The 16,506-nt window shown below is 38.8% G+C and overlaps 1 protein-coding gene across 6 annotated transcripts in view; it reads left to right on the top strand.

The window, feature by feature from the left end:
• The window catches only part of IL31RA (interleukin 31 receptor A), a 33,801-nt gene that overhangs the window by 1,322 nt on the left and 15,973 nt on the right, over positions 1 to 16,506 (top strand). For 3 of the 6 annotated variants that reach the window (XM_035903713.1, XM_035903711.1, XM_035903714.1), the window contains exons 2-7: positions 8,398 to 8,514; positions 8,843 to 8,924; positions 11,000 to 11,296; positions 12,688 to 12,808; positions 14,305 to 14,474; positions 15,897 to 16,048. In XM_035903713.1, coding sequence (XP_035759606.1) covers positions 8,491 to 8,514; positions 8,843 to 8,924; positions 11,000 to 11,296; positions 12,688 to 12,808; positions 14,305 to 14,474; positions 15,897 to 16,048 — 846 coding nt within the window. In that variant the 5' untranslated portion in view covers positions 8,398 to 8,490. Of the gene's footprint in view, positions 1 to 6,469; positions 6,715 to 8,397; positions 8,515 to 8,842; positions 8,925 to 10,999; positions 11,297 to 12,687; positions 12,809 to 14,304; positions 14,475 to 15,896; positions 16,049 to 16,506 lie in introns of those variants that run through there. The other 3 variants (XM_035903710.1, XM_009648259.2, XM_035903712.1) reach the window with 2 other exon arrangements.

Raw genomic sequence — 16,506 nt, forward strand, 5'->3', positions numbered from 1 at the left:
CAGGTAAGTGTCTGGTAGTGATCTTATGTTCCTATAGGAAGGTGCATGGGGTGTTCAGCATCCAGCAGTGAAAGGTGGTGGGGAATAGGTGAAGCTCAGCTGTGCAGAGGCTCACGCGTTCGCTGCACTAACGCAGTGGAGGCTGTGGCTCACTTCTGTGAATGTACGATATTTGATAGTGGGAGTGTAAGCAAGCTTCTTAATCACCGTGAAAAAGTTACGAGATGAAAGTCTGTTGGTATTGTCTATATTCCCAATTAACTCCTAAAAACAAGAATAAGTGATGCAGTAGTAGTACAAGTGCAAACCTCGCTGTTAGCTGAGTCTGCACTGGGTCTGATTTTATAATGTTTTCTAGAATATATGATTAAATCTCTTTTTCAGAATGGTGTATTGTGTGTACAGGTAAGCTGCGAGGTCACGGTCACCTTTTCTGAGTGATGAGAAAAGTATGCAACTGAGGTTTTGCGCTCATTTTGTTCTCTTTCCTTCTCGTGTCTGTAGGAGCACAGGATTGCCAGCATTGTTCCTGCGTTCTTGTAACGCTTGCAGCACTGCAGTAGGACAGGGATTATAATTACATCCTGTGTTTTGGGGCTGTAGTTGATTCCCTGAACAGCGCAGGAAAGATTTTATTGGCTTTCTTGCGAAGCAGTTTGCTAACATTATTTAAGTGGATGTGTGTTTTACTCTGGAACATGTGGAACTGGCCTTAGTTTAAGAGGCAAGGCTGGGGAAGGTGAGCTAATGCTTTGGCAGTAATACAGAACATCTTCCCTGTGATTTTCTGACAGGTGTGTATTCTGTACAAACTTCAGGTTAAAACCACCCAAATCTGGCAACCGTAAGAGACTCAGATCTGTCCATCCTCTCTCAATGGGAGTTCTACATTTCTTTAAAGCCCAATGCCTGGATCCTCCTGCACTAACCATACATTTTTCTCATCTAGTTGCTTACCTGTGGCAGAGGTGTCTTGTTCTCCATCTCTGTTTGAGTGATGGTGCTCAAGGAAGGGGCACAAAGGCAAGCATCCTATCTAATAATGTCTTGAAAATTCCGACACAGAATCATAGAATCATTTAGGTTGGAAAAGACCTTTAAGATCTCTGAGAGTAGACTCCTGTAGCCAAAATAGACTTTGCAGTCCCTCAAACTCTGAGCCTCAGAAGAAAGTTCCAAGACCAGACCTGTACACGAAGCTCGTTTGAGCCCTGGCTTGGCTGTTCTTGCTTTCTCAGTGAAAAAACCGCAAGGAATGACAATGCCCCTATGAGAGCTGCAGTTCACCCTGGTAGTATCGCTAACATTCGGTTCTGTTGATATAGATGGCCGGGCCTTTCTTTAAGTGAACATTATGAAATCAAATGTAATCATGTGGTTAAAATGAAAAAAAGTGACCTATACTTAAAAATAAAGAAATTAAATCTTGTTTTGTGTTTGTAGCTTTAAGCTTTTTCCCTAAAAATTAAGCTTTTATTATGAGGTATAATATATTAATTGGCACATAAATACCTGAAGATGTGTTTAGAGGCTTATTTGTTATGCTCATTCAGAGAATAATGAATTATATTCTGTTCACTAGATATGGATTAATTATTTTTCTGTATTAGTATTAAGCTGCATTTAGGTAAAAACAAATTTAAATACAGCATACAGCATTTTATATTAAAATATATTAATATTCAATATGCTGTTAAATATTGTTCTATAACAAAAGAAAGGGTTTATCAAAACATGTTTTGCGTCTGTAACTCTAGGGTATACTAAACAAAATAACTGCTATCAGCAGTTATTAACTGGACTGACCTTTCCTGGTCACCGTGTCCTTCGGGAGTTTAGAACAAAAGTATCTTATCCTTTCGTGCCTATTTTTTTTTATTTAGAGACTGAAAGAGGAAAACTGCTTTCCTGCTTTCTCAGTTTCCAGTTGATTTGCAGCTTTTCAATTAACAAGTCGTTGAACTTGATGAATATGGCCTTTGTTTCTATTTTTTTTTTTGCCCGCTATGGCATTTTCAGAACAAGTTTCTGCGGTCAAAAGTTATCACAGCATTTCAAGGGGCTCTGCTCCAGGCTGGTCCTTCAGATGCGTCTGTAAGCTGTTTTCTCAGAAAATAGGTATTGTTTGAATGTAGTTAATTTAAGTGATTTTAGTAGATTACAATAGCATTACGTTTTAAGGTAGGCTGTTGTAATTTCAAATTTAAATAGTTGGGTTTTTTCAAAAGAAAATGCACCTAAGCCCTGTTTAAATCAAGTTCTATTTAAATCTTAAAACTTTAAACCTTACTCATCCTGGTCTGAGGTTCAGCTGACTGTTTTTAGCTCTGTTAAGGGCTGTGGGTTATGAAACGAGTGCACTCAGGATCTTTCTCTACAGTGTCTGTCATTTTTCCCATGGATGAGCTTGTCAGTGCATGATTTATAGGGATTAGAGAGTTGGGAAAAGCCATTAGCTGTGCCTCACATTTACTGCTTTCCCCAGTATGTTTACAAGCCATTCTTTTCTCTGACCGACACAGAGAAACCTCCATTTTCCTCTTCTGATGCTCACTGATACTTGCCCTTGATGGAATCCTGACCAGTCCTGGAAGCTGATGCCTCTACACTCTGTAATCTAGGAGGGAGACTGAAGTTACTATTTGGATCGTTTGCCTGAAATGTCCTCTTTCCCGATAGGATTTGTGTAAATGCTGATGGATTTGAATCTTTGGAGTTCTGAAAACTGATGGTTATGGCTTTTCCACTTGCATCTGTGCGTAACATCGCAGTCGGGTGGCCCAGTGGGGCCGAGCACAGGCTCAGGCTCCTGGTGTTCAGCATTGGCTGGGTCTCCTACAGGGCAAGGTCCGTCTATCTGTATGGTAACCAGCGTGGCAGAGCTGTAGCAGCTGCTGCTAAAGACTAAATAAAAGGCAGCGATGGCTTCTTCCCTTTTTCATAGTTGTTAGAAGAGTATCAGTAGGAAAGGATGCCCTGTCAGGTTCCAGCAAAGATGTTAGAAATTCTTGAAGATCACTGGGCTTATGTTTTATATAGGCTAAAGGCATACTGCCTTTCCATTTGTAGATGTACTGTGTTCTTTATCCATGGTGTAACAGCTACACTGCATGCAGAAGTATGCATTTGTGTAGTTAAAAACAATCTTAGGATTGGATCTGAATGGAAAAAGCTTTCCTGTCCTGAAATGGGGGAGAAGGGTGATTAAGAAACGGTCCAAGATAGAGTATGGGGAAAAGTTACTTTGGGTAATTTTTTCTTCTAGCTTCTTTAAATTTTTAAACTATAACTCTTCCAAACAGCCTAAATTTCAAAATGAAAATGGAAAACCAGAGGTTTCAGTATTGAGAAAGCCTTGTTTCATCAACTATGTTACACAATTTTTTTTTATTTAATGAGACCTTCATTGAGATTGCCACTTCCTGCAAGAAATCTGGCTTTGGTGAATCAGTTTTTCAAATAGTTGAAGACGACAGTTCTGTTCATGGTATTTGTTCAGTCAACAGAATTTACTTTTTATAGGTATCTTTTAAGTGAAGCATTTCTGAATTTATGACGTGACTTCTGCTCCGAAATGTTCTTTCATCACTTTTACACGTGGGATTTCTTAAAGTAAACAGCTAAGGAGCTAGTTAGTCATGTATCCGTACAGTGACAACCATGTAAGACGTGAGCAGGGTTGTAACCTCCTGAGTTGCTGCCCTGGTCTCTGACCTGTGGTAACTAGCAGCTGGCATGTCAGATAACCTGCTTACTAATTGGTATTGGAGAATGTGGAAGGAGAGGCAACATGGCATCAGGACTGAAGCAAATCCAACAGCTCGCAGCTGGGGAGAAATGCCACAGAGGTCTCTCTCCCCAGTCCTCTCCTCTGTTTCACCAACTCAGACGCCTGTCAGATCACATAGCAAGTTGCTTACGTTTGCTAAGGTAGCACAAATACATTTTTTGCTTAGTTTTCTGCTATTTGGCAAGTGGAAGTGACTTACTGTGTGATGAGCACTAGAGGAGCACGAGGAGAGGGGGGAAACGGTAGGTATGGGTACAGGACAAGGAGTGCTCACTGAGTGTGGATGGGATCTTTGGCTATTTAAGCTTTCTGGTGAGCATGTGGAAGTAGCATTTTTCAAAGGCTTGTAACTTGTCATCGCGGCCAGATTTGGCATGCCTGATCTTTTAGCATTGTGCTGCAATATGCGGTGGCATGTGGTCTTTTTGGCACAAGCATAATTCAGAAATGTTTTTATGATTTCCCAGTGCTTTTGAGTTCCAATTCCTTGTTTAAGAAGTGTGGGATTGCTGGAGCTAGTCAAAGGAATATGATTAAAAAAAAGGTTTTCCTTATTCATGGGAATAGCTGAACTATTTTGGCTGAAATGCAGGCTCTTCTGTTGCATGTCCCCTCAAAAACAGTGAACCAGCATATGTAGAGTATCAGCAGAAACTGTTAGAGCTTTACCAAGTTGTAAGCGAAGAAGGACAGTGGGAAGTGTTTGATAAATTTAACAGGCTTTTCCCTTTTTTAGTTTTTATATCACAGTGTTCTTCATCTCCCTGATAGAGTTTTTGCACCCTTTGAAGTGTTCTATGCTTTAACCAAGGCCATGGTTCCTCTCACACTTCCCATTTTTCTCACAAACTCTCAGCAAAGATCTATAAAATAATTTAATTTCCAAAAGAAGTGTAGCTGCTCCCAGATAAAGCCAGTGTCAATGTCAACTCATGGTTGCTTTTTTTTGCAATGGATCTTCTATTGAAATGGACTGTAAATTTTATTAAAAATGTTTCATAAATTGATTCTTTCCTGGGCTGGAAGGGACTCTGCATGTCCTACCTGGGGGGAACCATGAGCTTTGTTTTGTTGTTGGTGTTAGCTGATTTTTTTTTTTTTTAGTAGTCCACAAAGTAGGAAAACCTACTGCCACTTTTTACTCAGAGCAGTGCAATCAAGTTCAGTATTGACAGCTGCTCTGTGGTGACATTGCTTTTCTCTCTTTTTGCTCAATTATTTTATAGCTGCATGTATTTTAAATGATGCTGCTGCCTGTATGATCTGGAAGCAGTTGTTTCTTGACATACTGGTATCTAATCTTACGGCAACTTTTACTGTTTTTTGTTACTGTGTAGTTATATTCAGTTAATCTAGGGAAGAAGTCAGTGACTAGGGGAAATTCTTTAATTAGTCACAGCCATAATATGTAAACCTTATATTACATGGTTGATGCAGGCAAGTTGAAAGCCTGTGTTTTGGACCATTGGTCTTATTTCATGAAGTCTTCACAATACAGAATATGCAGTAAGCTTTTATTTCGTGTTGCTAGCAGTCTGCAGAGAAGAGCTTTATTATTTACACTAAATGACTTAAGCACTTTCCCGTAAACAATGGTATGTACACTTATCTTCTCATGCCACGCAGGATTTGGTATTCTCATGAATGACTATATCCTCCAAGATTAAAGCCATATTCACAGAGCTGTTGCAAAAACGTTTTATTTGACTAATAAAATTGTTTTCTTTTTAAAGTTTTTAAAAAAATGCTTATGCCAGTGTAGCATCTGTAACTCATCATTGATTTGTCTTTGGCTTACCATTCCTCCTCTGTCAGATCATTTTGATTAGGCATATCATCTTGTAGTGTGCTTGCTTATTTTGCTTGGTTTTGTTGATGTTGGTAATCATCTTTGAAGTGTGTTGGTTTCCTGCAGCTACTAGTCTCTTAGCTAATGAAGTACTAACGACATCAGTGTTTACCACAGCAGTATAGCAATCACTGGTGTGTGTACTTACGAAGCCTTTTTTAGAGTCATCGTTATGGTTTTTCTTTATTTTTCAGTGGAATGTAGCTTTCTTGTAGCCATGACTTTGGAACTGATTTTTTTACTTTGGTATCTTTCTTAAACTTTAAAAAATGTAATAAGAATAAATACACACTTCAGTGCTTACAAAATATATTCTTAGCTTTAACAGAGTGGAACTTGAATCTCATCAACATTGCTATAGACTATATTCTAAAATTTAAAAAAACTATCTAAATATTTTTAAATCTGCATCTCTTTTTAATTCTGCACCTACTGGTGCAGAATACTTGGAACAATTGGTTAAGTTTCTTTGTTTTTATTGCCATCAATAGCGTAATTCGTCTTTCCTGCTTTGAGAATAAGAACTGACACCCTAGGTAATTAAAGTAGTAATAGATTCTCTTTTTGTAACTGCTTTGTTTCTTGTTGGTACGAGTCTTGATACAGCTATATTTTAGGAGTGTCACTGGGCAAACTCCTCCCTTATTTCTCTTTTTATCCCATGTGTCCTTTTTGGTTTTTTTCTCCTGTTTTGCACTGTCAGAGCCGCCAAGTTTATAAAAATGCTTTCTGAGACAGACTGAAAATAATGTTTAAGATGAGTTCTGGCAGAAACTGAGCACAAAGCGTTTTTTTTTTTTACTATGCTTTGCTCTTTTAGATTACTGTAAAACTTTATTTTGTAGCAAAACCAGGAAGATTTTGTGGAAGGGACTGTAATGTAGAGCAGAACCCCTTTTGCCTATATCCCACCGATAGCTCTCTGTCTCAAACAGTGACCTGCTGTGCACCTGGTTCCTAGCGTTGTCTGAACCTGAGAGAGGAGGAGATGCCTTGTTTGGTCTTGAATGCTGCCGGTGTACCTGTTCTAGGGAGATAGCACTTGCCCCCCACCTGGAGTCCTCCTGAGATACAGGTTTGCATGGAGAGCTGAAAACCCAGTAGCTCCTCAGAAAACCTTATGTGAAACAGGGACCCTAACTAACTGCAGCAATAGTAATGCCCACCTTTTGCTTATGAACGTAGTAGCTAGAGCTGCTTGTCCACTAAGTACAAATATTGGGCCCTGGGCCCTCATCTGCTGAAGGGGACCGGAAACCTCTGTTTTCTACAGGCACACCTCCTACTTACTAGCCAAAGGAGTAGTCTGGGTTGCAGTGTATCTGCCCTTCATGTTGGAGCTGTGCCGCTGTACAGATGGAGGCTGTTGGCAGACAAGCTGATGAAGCATGGGCTGGGTGAGCAGACAGTGAGGTGGATTGAAAACTGGCTGAACAAGTGGGCCCAGAGGGTAGCGACCAGTGGCACAAAATCTAGTTTGATGGCCAGTGTCTAGTGGTGCACCCTGGGGGTCAGTACTGAATCCAGCCCTGTTTATCATCTTCATTAATGATCTGGGTGATGGGGCAGAGCATGCCCTCAGCAAGTTTGCTGATGACACAAAACTGGGAGGAGTGGCTGTATGCCAGAGGGTCATGCTGCCATCCAGAGGGACCTTGGCAAGTTGGAGGAATGGGCTGCCAGGAACCTCACGAAGTTCAAGAGGGAGAAGTGCCAAATCCTGCACCTGGGGAGGAACAACCCCAGACACCAGTACAGACAGGGGGCTGACCAGCTGGAGAGTGGCTTTGCAGAAAAGGCCCTGGGTATCCTGATGGACACCAGGTAGAACATGAGCCAGCAATGTGCCCTTGTGGCAAAGAAGGCTAGTGATATCCTGGGCTGCGTTAGATTAGCAGGTTAAGTGAGGTCAGCACTGGTGAGGCCACACTTGGAGTACTGTGTCCAGTTCTGGACTTCTCAGTACAAGAGAGACATGGAGCTACTGTAGAGAGTCCAATGAATGACCACAGCAATGGTTAAGGGACTAGAGCATTTGTCATATGGGAGAAGGCTGAGAGAGTTGGGACTATTCAGCCTGGAGAAGAGAACGTTCGGGGGAAACTCGAAAATACCTGAAGGGAAGGTGCAAAGAAGGCAGAGTCAGGGTCTTTCCCAGTGGTGCCCAGTGACAGAACAAGAGGCAGTAGGCACACACTGAAACACAGGGGGTTCCCTCTGAACATCAGGAAACACTTTGTCACTGTGAGGGTGACTGAGTACTGGAGCAGGTTGATCAGCGAGGTTGTGGACTTTTCATCCTTGGAGACCTTCAAAAGCTGTCTGGCCGTGCTCCTGGGCAACTGGCTCTGGGCAGCTGTGCTTGAGCACAGTGGTTGGACTGGATGACCTCCAGAGGTCCTTTCCATTCTCAACTCCTCTCTGATTCTTTGACTGATGACAGCAGTGCTTGAGGCAAGGGGAGTGTTTGATTTCTGGCATTTTTCCCCTGGAACCCTAGATTCAGCTGTACCTTTAGAAAAAATACTTCTACTTCTTTGCTTTCCTCCTTACCCCAGAATTGGGTTTTTTTCTGGCCACACAGCAGTTCAGCTTCAAAGAGCAAAGCAAAGAAGGGTGCCTTCCCTTGCCTTTGCAGGGTGTCCTCGAGTCTGGTGCCTGGGACACTTGGCTGGGATAAAACCAATGTGAATTCACCCTCTCTTGGGTGAATGATGACCTGGGACTGTTGCCCACTTCCTGAACTGTTTTTTGTTAGGTGGTGATGCACAAGGCATGCGGATCATTCCTTCTCCTGCAACAGCCTTTCTTTTCGAAAGAATTCACTCTGTGAAGTGAATCTGCTCAGAAGATGGCTAGGCAGGCTGGATTTCAGGTGGGTGTAGATATATTTCTTGTTGATTCTTTACATGGTCCGTGGAAAGTAAATTACTTCGGTGGATTGGACTGCCCTCAGAAGGATTTCAGGCGCACTTACGTCTCTGTTCTTTATAGGAAATGTACATACTCATCTTAGGAAAACTGCATCAAATTTCTCCCATTGTGCAGGAAATTAGACAAAGCAACTTAGACGAAGCAATACTTAACTTGAATGCAAGTGAGAAATGCTGAATAGCATTACAGACTCTTATACAAGTGCTTACAAAGTATTACAGGGGCATCTTTACTTGGAGTATATTATTTTTATTTTTATTTTTTCACAGCATTTCCTGCCCATAGTTACTGAAAAGGAAATGTTCAGCTGTTTGATTTGGATGTTCGTCCTGTTCTGCAGCTCTATAGCAGGTAAGTTTCTTGATTATTAGCACCTGTCTTGCCATAAGAAAGTTTTCCAACTGGTATTTCGAAGAGTTCTGAAAATGAAAAGAATGTATTTTACAAATAGAAATTAGTAGGTGATTGACTAAGTAGTGTGTAGTATAGAGAGAAAAATTAATTTATGGCACTCTTGATGTCCTCTTGTGGAATGTTGTGATCATGATAGCCTGGATTTGTTTTCTTTTGTATTTAAAGTATTAAAAAAAACCCCACCAACTTCATTAACTGTTTCCCTGTTGCACAGGATATAAAAAGGGAATCTGCATCTGGAATTCATAGCATAGTTCAGTTCTTGTTGGGTTGTAAGGGCTGGTAACTTTGGAGATCTGCTGATGGAATGAATTAAAGTTTATGTAACACATGAACACTTAACATGCAGTTAATGTCTGCAGGTTCTGCAGGTTTTGGACTGTTTTAAGTCAAATATTACCTATTCAGAGAGTCATGCAATGACTACTAATGTTCTCCTTCCTAATTTTAAAAGTCACCTAACAATGTGTACTACTTATTTTTTTTTTTTTAACTGTGGTAGTTCCACAGTCAGTTTAAGGTGGCATAGGCAACTGCTGAAGTTGGAAGAGCAGGTAGTTCCGCACTCCCTCCATCTCTCATCTCCCTCTCCTTCTGCTGGAGTGCATGTTTGAGGGGCGAGATGTGAAGCAGTGAGGAATCCAGTGTGGAGAACAATGTTATTTTTTTGCCAAGCTTCTATTTTTCATCTGTGTCAGTTTCGTTTTGATTCACTACACAGGCATTTCTTCTGGCACACAAAGGAGATAACAGCAGTGGGGTGATCGAGGATTAAAAGTGCTTCTTGTGGCGACAGTGCCACTTTAAGCTGATTAAGTTGAATAGTATAGGTTATAATAGGAAATCACAAGGACAGATTGAAATAAGGACTTTGTGACAATAACTAAAAGTTCACGTGCAATTTATCACATACAACTTAACACACAGCAGTCATTTATTATATAATGGTATTTGTGTCATAAATTTTGGGGGGATTTTGGGATGGAAGAGGAGCGCATATGTTTGTAGCAGCTTGAACAATACATGGAACAGTGCAGGTAATGGCTTGCAACTGATATACAGTAAAATTTGTGCAGTACAGTGTAAAATAACCATTAGTATGACTTTAAAACATAAAGAAATTACTTTGAAACAAAAAAGACACCAAAAAACCCCATAGAAAGCAATTTACAGTTAATACACCCAAAAAGGAATTACCAGAAAACAAGGAAGAAAGTTTAGTATTTGATTCCCTTTCATTCCTAAATTCTAGCAAAGAAATTCTATCTGTAAAAGTTGGGGTGTGTGTGTTTTTATTTAACAGAATTATTTATGAAATTTGGCTTCATTTTTATTTAACAGATATATTTACGAAAATTGGCTTCAAGTAATAAGTAGCAGCAAAACAATAAAGAGCCAGCTCCTTGCAGGACACTAATGGGTGAATCTTGCACTGTTGATAACTTCGTTGCTGAATTCATTCATTCAGTCTGCTTCTGTGTTTTCCTTTTTCCATGCATTTTGCATACAATTCGTGCACTGTGTCTGGGAATATAAATTCTATGAGGGGAAAAAATACTAATGAGATATTGAAATATATTGAAGCTTAATTGTAAATTACAAACTTACCAGTTAAGATGTATTTTCTGATATAGTAATTAGTAATGATAACATCTAAATGGTATGCATACCTTTTCCATATAGGAGTGTTTTTAAAAACAGAATTAAAAGGTAAGAGTCTCTCTTCTTCATTTTCAGATACTAAAAAGCATTTGAATTGAAATTTCTCCATTACTTCTAGAATGGTATAGAAACAGCATTCTTATGTAATACCTATGGTAATATAGTAATTAATGTGAACTGAGTTTCCAAACAGCAGTATCTGATTAGAGTGACTAACTGAGCATTGTCTTTGAACACCATATGAAAAAAATCTGATTTAACGATCTGTAGACAACAAAATAAATTATATTTTTTTCCACTGGTATTTTAAAAGGAATTAGGTTATGTGATATCTTTGCTTTTGTTTTTAGATGAAAACTCTATCAGAGATGCTGACATTTTTCCTTCGTCCCCTGAAATTGAAAGAGGATCCACCCTGCAAATGTTTTGTGTTCTTGGAAAACACTACACACCTCACAGAAATGCAAGCCACATCATCTGGAAATTGAATCATGAATTGATTGCTCAGGAAAACTATAACATTGTGAACGAGACCGTATCTAGTATAACCATCCGTAATTTCACTTACAGCAAAGCTCATGTGAAATGTTTCACTAAGTATTTGGGCAAGGAACAACTTCTGGTTCACACTGAAGTTAAATCTGGCTGTAAGTAGAAATTAATTTTAGCATTTTTTAGTAACTTACTGTAAAATTTTACTTTTAAAACAACTACTTTTTTTTTTAGCTTGTGGCATTGTAAGACACCTGTATTCAAGTATCTTTTTTTTTTTCTCTGAAATAAAGTACGAAATTGCAGGCATTCCTTACTGACACTGGTCCATAACCTCTCTCACCCTGACTTTTGGCCAGCTGAAGCGAGTGGAGGTTTTCTGTTGAGTTCAGAGGGCCCTGAGTCTGTTTCTTTGGTTATGTCTTTTGTCTAGCCTAGCCAACTTTAGCTTTCTCCAGGGAGGATTTCCTCTCTAATCGTCTGTTCCAAAGAAATTATAATTACAGTCTCTTATGGGGAAGGCTACAGGATAAGTATGTATACAAATTCTCTAGTTTATTGAACAGATTAAATTCAGATTATACTAATGTATGCCTGGAGGTCCCATTCTAGTAGAGAAGCAATAAATGCGGAAAAATACATCTGTGGAATAAAAACCAGCAGAAGGTATTGCCTGTCTGCAAAGATCAGTGTGCCACAAGCTTGCTGATAAAAGAAAGATCTTTTGAGTGTTGTATCAGGTCGGATGGAAAAATACTATTTTGGAAAGAGGGCTTTTTCAACCAGTTTATTTCACTGGGTGCAGTTCTCTTCCTTTGAACCGCAATTTTTTCTGTCGAGTGAAGAAATCTGTCTTTAATGAAGAAGCCTTTGAGGGTGTTACGTTTTTACGGGCTAATTCAGACTAGAGATTGCAGAGGGTTGTTTCCTTTGCGCTATCTTGCCTATAAGATAAAGAGAGTCCAGAATTAGCAATCTCTTCAAGGTCATATAGATAATGTTTCCCAGGAAGTTATCTTCTGCACTCTGAGGTCTCGCAGGCTCCTCAGATTAGGGTTTTTCATAGAGTATGTGGTTAGACATTCTAAGAAGGAACCAAGAGGAGCTTTACCTTTCAGAGAGTGCCTTTTCCTGAACTTCTGTGCTGTTTCTTTGCTTCCTCTTACTCTGTGGACTGGCCTTGAGCTACAGGCATGTTGTGGGGGTTGTACTTAGAGGTTCAGGACAATGTATTTAGTGGTTTCATATAAGATATAAGATAGTAATGAGTTACTGCAGAAATACCTTCAGGCCCACTTAGTTAAGTACTTCTGAGAAATAGTTGGAGAAAACCTCCCTGTCTCCCCAGGGGAAGAAAGAGTGGCTTTGATTTTAGTTTTGTGAGGACTTTTGGGGGCAGTAAGAAATTACAAAAGGAAGTGCTATACAAAATACTTAGTGAAGTTTGCCATAATCTTTTTGCTTTTTGACCAGCAAAATCAGTTGTACATTAAAGTTGCTTATTTTTACTGGACTTTTTTTTTTTCCCCAACCATTGTCATTGTAGTTCCACCAGACACACCAAGAAATATTTCCTGCATTTATTCCTTTGATGCTGAACTTACCTGCACCTGGACTTCAGGAAGAGAAACAAATCTTACAACAAACTATACTCTTTACCGAAAAGTGTAAGTGTAGGATGTATTGGGAACTGGGTTACTGGGGTGAGACCACCGGCTCCTTTACCCTTATATCCTGACTTCCATTTAAAGAAGACCTGGAAACGTCATGGGGTTCGGAGTTATGGCATTGCCTCAGTAAATTCAATTAATTTGGGGTTGATAATGGTTGAAACAATTTACAACCGGATACATTTTTAGTACATGGTATAAAGGAAATGAGCATGCTCAATCCAATATTCAGTAGAAAATTTTTACATCAGAATTCATATGCAGTTGTTTACCTGAAGTAACGTTACTAGTTAGATCAAAAGCTGAGTGAGCCTAGGTACAAATGGAGAATGGAGGGACTTTCTGGGAGAGTTACCCAGAAACTTTCTGTGTTAATAACTATCCTTGTTTTGGAGGGGTAAAAAAGGTTACTTCCTCCTCTACTTCAAACAGTTCCCAGTTAAACCTGTTAAAGCCCCTGTTTTTCTGCTTGGCACCAGTGGGGTTTAACGTAGGGACCTTTGGAGTCACAAGGTTTCAGTGAAAGAATCCAGAGTGAGTTGTCCTTTTTGGATTGCTCACATCTGGGGATTTGTATTTTTGTAAATACAAATTACATAGTCTCATGCTTGTTGGTGATTTTGTGACCCCGTTATAGAAGCATAAATACTCGATTCTTTCAAATTCAATTAAATTTTAAATATTGTTTAGGAGCTTACCTTGTCATAAGCTATTGTGAAAATGGTGAAATCAGTGTTGTTACAAGGCAGATCTCAGATACAATTTTGAAGGTGAATGATCTGCTTGCTAACTGCACAATATGAAATATTTAACCCAGGCCCCATGTATGAGTTTTTAATTGTTGAAGAATTTTGCTGTGGGTCAGTAAAAAGAAACAAATTTTGTTAGTTTTGCATCCCAAACTATTTATTATGAAAGTTTGTGCTATAAAAAGCATATTATCAGTGTGTTCTCCCAGGAAAATCTGTCAAATTTCTATTACCTTGTAATAGCTTGGCAATGGTACAATTTGGCGTTTTTTTCTGTATTTAAAAGATGAATGAAAGCTGATTATCACAGAGTTCCATGTGGTATGTGTTACTAGTTATATCCATTTGTCTGTCTGTCTATCTATTTTTAAAGGAGTTCTTGTGTGGGGTTACATGATTTCACTTCTCTGAGATTTTATTCTAAAATACTAATAACATGTGGATCCCCTACTAAGGCATTTTTACTCTTTAATTACTGCTCCTGGAAAGTTCTCTCACTAATTGCAATTAAAACTAATTGAGTCTATGCAGGCTATTTATATGCATTTGCAGAAGCAGTGCAGTTAGGAAAGAGTATTCATTTGCACAAACATATAATCTGAGAGGATGTTCATTGGTAAAAATGTCCTACAACCTCAAAAACATATAAACAATAATTAAATAGTAGCCCAACAATCAGTTTGAGTTATTCTAAGATAATCCTCTAATTTCTAACTCCTTTTATTTTTCTCTTTTGTTTTTTAGGATGACAGAAGGAGGGGTGGCTAATCGCTCCTGCCAAAACAAAACGGAGTCATGTTCATTTTATTACCCGGATGCTCCATACATTAGTTCTTTTTGTTTTCAGGTGAAAGCTGAAAATGTTTTGGGTGAAGCCTCATCAGATTGTGTTCCTATACCTTTGGAAAAAATAGGTAATTAAAAAAAAAAAAAAAAGTTAAATAAAGAAAAAGCAGCGTAGGTTGAGCTGACTGCACCCTTCCCAATTCTTTTTCCCTCCCTGTAGCATACAGGTTAGAGAATTCTGAAACAAATTGTGTAATCAAAGTTGGTTTACATAGAGGAAAGTAATGAAAAAATATGTTTTCAATATAATAGTTTTGAAATTATTCTTTGGGTTTCATTTGGGTTTAAATTGGTTTCAGTTCTGAAGTGCCATCTAATTTTAATTGTTAGCTAAGATTATGAAGTCTCTGAATTTACATTTATGGTTGATAAAATGTTTCATCCTTCACAATTTTTTGCCATCAAAGTTTGGATGCTTGCAATCCACTTGTTATGTGTTAATTGATGGCCATGTAAAATTCTTCAGAGTGGCTGGTGGTACAGCAGCAATTTTCAGCAATTTCTTGGTCTTACTGAGAGGTGGTAAAAAATTATAGTGTGCTGTATTCATACTATGAAATGTCTAGCTATAACTATTTTTTTAAGCTAATGTCTGACATATCCATTATAAATCATTAAGTTTTTAATAATTAACAAGTAAAGGCTGCATATTAAAACTTTTTGTCAGACTGAATGGTACTTGGACTGTACTTTTGTGTTTTTGAGTGGTACTAGATGTTAGTGCAATATCTGGCTCTAAACAAATAGTGATACTATAATTTCTCCAGGTCCACCCTTTATTTACTCTGCTAGTATACTTTCTGGTTAGGAATGTTAAAAAGCCACCGGTTCTGCGGTTCCCAGGAGCAATAATAATATTTTGTCTACCTCCTCTCTCTCTGCGCTGTGCTGCATTTTCCTCTGTTCATTTTGGTGTAGTTAATCAACGACCCTTTTAACTGAGTATTTTTGCTGCGGCGCTCCATCAGCTCTCCAGCCATATACTCCTTTACTCCCTGTGTTCAGAACTGCAGTGGCTCCTCATTACTCTCCTCATCCTCTATACCAGCCATCTCTTTTCTCAGTGCTAATCCATTCTCCTCCCATCTTTTCCTTCACACTTCTCTCTGCCCCAAATCCTTTTCAACTGAATTCTTCCCTCATCTGCAGATTGGACTTGACTTTGGCTTCCCAGCTCCGCTTCGTTTCTTTTCCTTGCTGCTGTCGTCTCTGAGTAGTATTCTGCAGTGCTGATACAGATGAAAGAAATCTGCACATCTGTTTGAGAGCGGGTTTGTCAGCATTAAATCGGTTATTTGTGCCATCCCTCTTATAGGTAACTTTTCATAATGTAGAGTTATGTCCATAAAATAGACCATCATGTCAATACTCTGATAGGATGTACATTATTGGGATAATAATTAAACTTCCTGGAACACAGACAGATGGAGCAATTCTGAACTTTTATAGCAGCATTTTCCCCTGTTAATGCTTTTGTTTCTCCATTCTAGAGAAATATGAACCTCCTGAAATACTTTCAGTTAAAAAAATCACTGGTATAAAGCAGTTGCTTACAGTAACCTGGAAAATGCCTGAGAATGTTATCCCTTCACAAAATTTCACTTGCGAGGTGCAGTACCGAAATTTGTATTCAAACTCTTCGGTAAGCTACATAAATTTTCTTCTGAATGTTAGCTTCTTTGTGGCTGATTTCTTAATGTTATAAAAGGCTAATTAGAAAAAGGCAGTAAGTAGTTGGAAGTAATGATTAAAACCTTGTTATTTTAGTGGAGCATAGTTAGGTATGCATGATCTTAAGGTCATTGTTTGTTGTCTAGGATTAATTGTTGTTTTCCTCTTGGTCAGTGTCTTCTTTTGGTACATACGATATTTCTGACTATATTTCTATGAAAGGCTAAGGGATGACTTTAGGCTAAGGGACTGCACACACAGTCAGTCATAACAGTTTATTCTCCTGTCGCATTCTGGTGGTGAAAACAGCATTTACTCCCAACCACAATAGTTGAATCAGATTAAGATGAACTAATGATACGTTAGTTTTCAAGTAAATTAAAGTGTAAGTTTTGCAAGATGGAAAGTAAGGGAAATTATTTTTCTGAG

This window comes from Egretta garzetta, unplaced genomic scaffold (genome assembly GCF_000687185.1).
Source record: "Egretta garzetta isolate BGI_Z169 unplaced genomic scaffold, ASM68718v1 scaffold471, whole genome shotgun sequence".
Taxonomy (NCBI): domain Eukaryota; kingdom Metazoa; phylum Chordata; class Aves; order Pelecaniformes; family Ardeidae; genus Egretta; species Egretta garzetta.